Source organism: Camponotus floridanus, unplaced genomic scaffold, assembly GCF_003227725.1.
Source record: "Camponotus floridanus strain SB8 unplaced genomic scaffold, Cflo_v7.5 scaffold12, whole genome shotgun sequence".
In the NCBI taxonomy this organism is placed as follows: Eukaryota; Metazoa; Arthropoda; class Insecta; order Hymenoptera; family Formicidae; genus Camponotus; species Camponotus floridanus.
This window is the reverse complement of record NW_020229237.1, coordinates 37,501-42,694: the sequence shown is the minus strand read 5'-3', so window position 1 is coordinate 42,694 and position 5,194 is coordinate 37,501. Positions and strand designations below refer to the sequence as shown.

At 27.9% G+C, this 5,194-nt stretch overlaps 2 protein-coding genes across 2 annotated transcripts in view; one reads left to right on the top strand and one right to left on the bottom strand.

The window, feature by feature from the left end:
- The first annotated feature begins 1,395 nt into the window (after positions 1-1,395).
- On the top strand, positions 1,396-3,121 carry LOC112639932 (TM2 domain-containing protein almondex-like). The gene is made up of 6 exons (XM_025415325.1): positions 1,396-1,856; positions 2,043-2,110; positions 2,199-2,345; positions 2,448-2,569; positions 2,638-2,781; positions 2,873-3,121. Exons 1-6 carry the CDS (start codon positions 1,766-1,768, stop codon positions 3,006-3,008), a joined length of 708 nt encoding a protein of 235 aa, XP_025271110.1. The 5' UTR covers positions 1,396-1,765; the 3' UTR covers positions 3,009-3,121.
- A 1,735-nt stretch (positions 3,122-4,856) lies between these two features.
- The window catches only part of LOC112639933 (aminopeptidase N-like), an 11,786-nt gene continuing 11,448 nt past the window's right edge, over positions 4,857-5,194 (bottom strand). The window contains exon 12 of the mRNA XM_025415341.1: positions 4,857-5,131. Coding sequence (XP_025271126.1) covers positions 4,880-5,131 — 252 coding nt within the window. The 3' untranslated portion in view covers positions 4,857-4,879. The remainder of the gene's footprint in view (positions 5,132-5,194) is intronic.

Sequence of the window (5,194 nt, the reverse complement as noted above, 5' to 3'; positions counted from 1 at the left end):
TTAAGAATTTTTTATAATTTGCAATATACATTTAAATGAAATTTTATAAACTATATTATTACGAGATTGTATTGATAAATTCTCTTTAAACAAGTTAACGAAAAAACGTAACTTATGACTAGAGTATAATATTACAGTATCGTATATAAGACAATATAATGTATAACTATTATTTTTTATGTTTTTGTTTACTCTTTTAAATTTATTTTGTGGATATACAAATAAAACAACAAGAAATCCCTCAAATCGATTAAATCAATAATCGTGTCTTTCTTATAACGAAACAGATTTTTAAATTTAAACTGAGAAAGATTTTTTCATAATGTGGAATAAAAATATTATAGAGATAGAGTGTTACAAGAATTTTGCCATATAATTTATTATTAAATTAAAAAACATTAGTAGTAAAAAATCTAATGGCATTCTTCTTATATAATGTGAATACAAGCTTTCGATTGCGACCAGTTTGAATAAAATCGATGTAGTTAATCTCGAGAAATGATAATCACATGCTAGAAATGTGGCATTTTTCGTTTTCCTTCATTATATGATTCAGATTCAGACTCATGAACGTATCTTCGCACGAACACAATCAAAACGATTTTAATATTTAATATCACTAATTGTAAAAATTATACAGAACAATTGCGTTTTGAAGGATCGATTCTCGACGAATGATTCGAGTCTACCCGCGAAAAGTCAAAATTGAGTTCGAATATCGAAAGTCATAAATGTAATGATATGCTTTCCGATAGCTTTATTTATTTACGAATTCCACATCGTGCGGAACTGAATATTCTTAAAATAAATTATTAAATTATGATTGCGAAAATACCGTGTTTTTTCCGCGTTCTCTTCGCGTCCTTATACGCGTAAATAATAAGAATATCATTTTAACAAAAGAATTTTATTGCTGTCCCTCGTCAAATAATATTTCTAAATATTGCTAATTAAATATAAAGAAATGTCGAATAAGAGAGTGAAGATTCGATGTGATAAGTCAACGATTAAATATTAACTTTATAAAGTTAACGGTCACCTTCGATATTAAAGAATCGCGAATTAATTATTATGAATTTAATGATTTGTTTTTTCGAATTATATTTTTTCGAAGTTATATTTGTTTATTTTTTATTATTTTGTTCTGTTTTATTTATCGATGTGACTTTCAATGAGCGATTACTTCGTAAATTCTGTCGTGATGTATCTGATGTAGAAGCGTGTTGGACACTTATTCATATCATAACATTTATCATGTATTTCTCGATATATTCGATATATATTAATATATATTAATATCACTCTTCCAGATCATGATTAAAAATCTGAAGGAATTTATACGAACAAGGTACGGGGCAGAAGAGATGAAGTTAAATATATGTATATATAGGATAAACGAAGTAACGAATCCAATTGGTTACACCATGTTGTTTCTCCTATTAGCACACGTTTCATAGATATTGTACATACATACATATTTCCGCATTTTGTACTTGCATTTGTAGGTGATTTTATGCAGAGCGATACGAAAAAATAGTAACAACAAAATTGTGTTCGATCGCGATGAGACAGATGACTTCGACACACTCCCTCCCTGTCAAATGTATCGAGGATAATTGACGCCAAATATATTCGACGCTATCGCTTTTCTTGACTTCATGTATTTAGTATGGATAAACACGAAAACTGAGATATAAATTGATGTAGCGAGTTTTTTTTGACGAGTGGTATATCCGGCACCTGGTGAGACGAATCCTTGCGCAGGATGCGCGTCGTTCGGATCAATTCGAGGAACGTGATATTCCTCTTTATAGCGCTTCTGTCAACCTCCGCCGAGGAAACACATACAGGTCATGGTGAGCAAACTTGTCAATTATTATTATATAAAGTGACAACAAACTCTCACATGAATTTTAATAAAATTTAGGCAGTCTGAATATAAAAGTTATTAGAGATTTGTCAAATATATTAATGTAGGAGTGTTAAAATATATATTTTTTTGTACACATACATATATTAATAGTTAATGCGAATTGTTACAGATACTCTAAGCGCCTTTACACAAAAAGAAGCTAATGTAAATACTACACCAGCCTACAGTAGCAAAAAGGTGAAACTTTTCAATTCCTATTGATGTATTGCGTGATGATAGTATTGATGATTTGTATAGCGATATAAATTGAATTATTAAATTGCAGGAGGAAATAACTGGTTTGTGTGGTCCAAGTGGGATACCTTGTATTAAACTGAGCGGAGAATGTCTAAAATGCATTTTTAATTATAGTTGTGTATATGGTGCTGTTTATGATGCACAGTGTTCTGTTATGGAACATGTTGATTGCATAGTATATAAAATTTGTTTTTAATTGAAGATGTTTAGAATTATATAACATATGGAGATATAATAGGTTTATATATTAAATTATAAATGCTTTATTTTTTGACAGGGAAAGAAAACTTTCCAAAAGAAATATATGTGTCGATATTGTTATCAAACTGATCACTGGGAACATCAGTGTCATCAGAAAAATTCCTGTAGCTCAGTAGCATCTCCACAGCAATATTATAGGTGTGTGCTAATCATAAGTTCTATTATATTGATTACAATAATATTAACAGATAATATTCTTATTGTAGAACAAATTGTACAGTAAATGATGATGTATTGTGCCTGGGCAGACGAAAGTTTATGAAAAACTTGCCTTGCAATTGGACAGTTGGATATCGATGGTCTACAGCTCTGATATTGAGCATTACTCTTGGAGGATTTGGTGCTGACAGGTGATTTTGCAAAAGAGTACTATCTAAAATAGATAGATAATCAATTAATTACAATTTATTAATATAATATTTATTAAATGTTTTATTATAGGTTTTATTTAGGACACTGGCAAGAAGGTATTGGCAAGCTTTTTAGTTTTGGTGGACTGGGTGTATGGACCTTAATCGACGTAATACTAATTTCTATGAGATATTTGGGTCCTGCTGATGGTTCTTTGTACATTTAAATTGTTAATCAATAAGAAAAGTTTAATTTTAATTTGTTATAATTTGTTGTAATTTGTGTGTAAGATAGTTTTTTATAAAGTACAGAAACGTTATATTTGTTGATTTAAAATGAACTATAAGTGATAGAAGTTAAATTGATATGTATGATATTTATAAATGTGAATATATCCATTTTTATAGTTTTGATATCTCTCTTAGTCTGACTCCCTTCGATCTATTTAGCATGAGTAACTACGCCCGATATTTACAGTTTTATTCTTAAGTTTGAAAATATATGACCATTTCATTAGCCGAACGGAATCTTAAGTACTTTTTTGTTTTATTTTTATTTTCTTTTAATGCAGAGTTTCCAACAGTTTTCTAAAGAGAAAATATAATACGTATATAAAATATGCATTATATATAATTACATATTACATAATTATAATTTATATATCTATAGTAAATTACAATTAACTTGCAATTGCATAAATACATTACAAAATATGTAATTATGTATAACAAAAATAATTTATATTAAATATATATATCATTATATTACAAAATTTAATGCAGGATAAAGAAAATCGATCGTTTTAAATGGATGTCCGGAATAGAAATAAAAAAGGAAATAGAATGTTAATAATATATTATATTAAATATATTAATAATTAATATCAGAGAGAAGACTGACAAGGGGAGGTCACAGTGTGATATCAATCGATTTCGTCGAAACTCGGTGTATCGTTTGGGTAGCATATAAAACGAATACCTGTAAACGAATAAAACGCGCTTCTCTACCGTTTACAAAATAAAAACATTAAAAAATTTCAGTTTGGTATAAGCAAAGTAAGACCTCAAATCGAACAGCGCGTAGCAGTATAGTACTAGAATTTATATTTCCAACGTTGTGGGTTCGAGTCTCGCAAGAATTTTTTTTAATTAAAACAACTTTTATAATATAAAAATGTATATTATATATATTTATGCGTTTTGTATATTTTTTTACATTTATTATTCAAGTGCACATTTATTTATCCATGCATTTTTTTGTTTGCGTTCTCTGATAAAAATTTGTTTATGGAATAAAAGTACGGATAAAAATGACAAAATCTCCTTCGTCCGTTTTACAATGGTATTCTCCTTCTCTTATTTTTCTTTGTCGATAATTAACATTTTGCGTTATTTCATGTTAATAAAGAAATGAAAATACCGGTTAATTGCAGGCCACAAAGTATCTTTGTAAATGCACGTGTATTTAATTATATATTATTAACGCACATAAGCATAAATAATAAATCGAAAACTATAAACATTATAAAAAGCTATTTGTAACAAAGATATATAGATGTATTCGTGTCACAATTGTTACTTTTATTAAACGGTTATTGTTGATATTTGCACAGTTGCGAAGAGTTAACGCGTTACTTATAATGTCGTTACCGTTACCATTATTTTTTTTTCGGTAACGATCGTTACTTTTTTCTGTCTGTAACGATAACGGTAACGTCGTTACATTTTTACAGTAACGATAACGAATTTAACTGTTACTTTTATCGTTACTTTAATTCTGTAATCCTGGATAGTATCTCCTTAATAATTGAAAAACCTATGCCTATTACAAAACAGTTTATAAATATTTTAGAAAATTATATACATGCATGATGTTTTCTCTGTATTCATAAATCTAAAATTTCTAAATTACAGTAAATGAAAAATTGAATATGAAGAACATCAATGATGGATTAACTTATAATTTTCAAATATATAAAAGTAATAATTATATTTTAAAATAAATTAATTTAATTTTTGTATTATAAAAAATAACGTAAAAGTAACGAATCGTTACTTTCTTAGTAACGGTAACAGTAACGGTAATGATAATGAGTTATTAGCATAACGTAATACCCAAAACTAAGCATAAACAAGACGGATTTTTTGATGCGTTGCTTTCCTGAAAAAACTCCTCTGAATATTTGACAAAATTTTGAAAGTAATTCTGTTGACTTTTGATTTCGAAAAAGCGCATTTGTATCTTGCTTTCAATATTTGAAATATATTGCATTTGTATGTTGCTTTCAATATTTGGAATATGTTGCTGCATACATCTGAAATATACTGCTGCTTGTGTTATGTTGCTTGTCTAAAACAGATTATATCGGTATTAAGTATTAGCGTAAATAGCCAATAATTATTAATAAATATT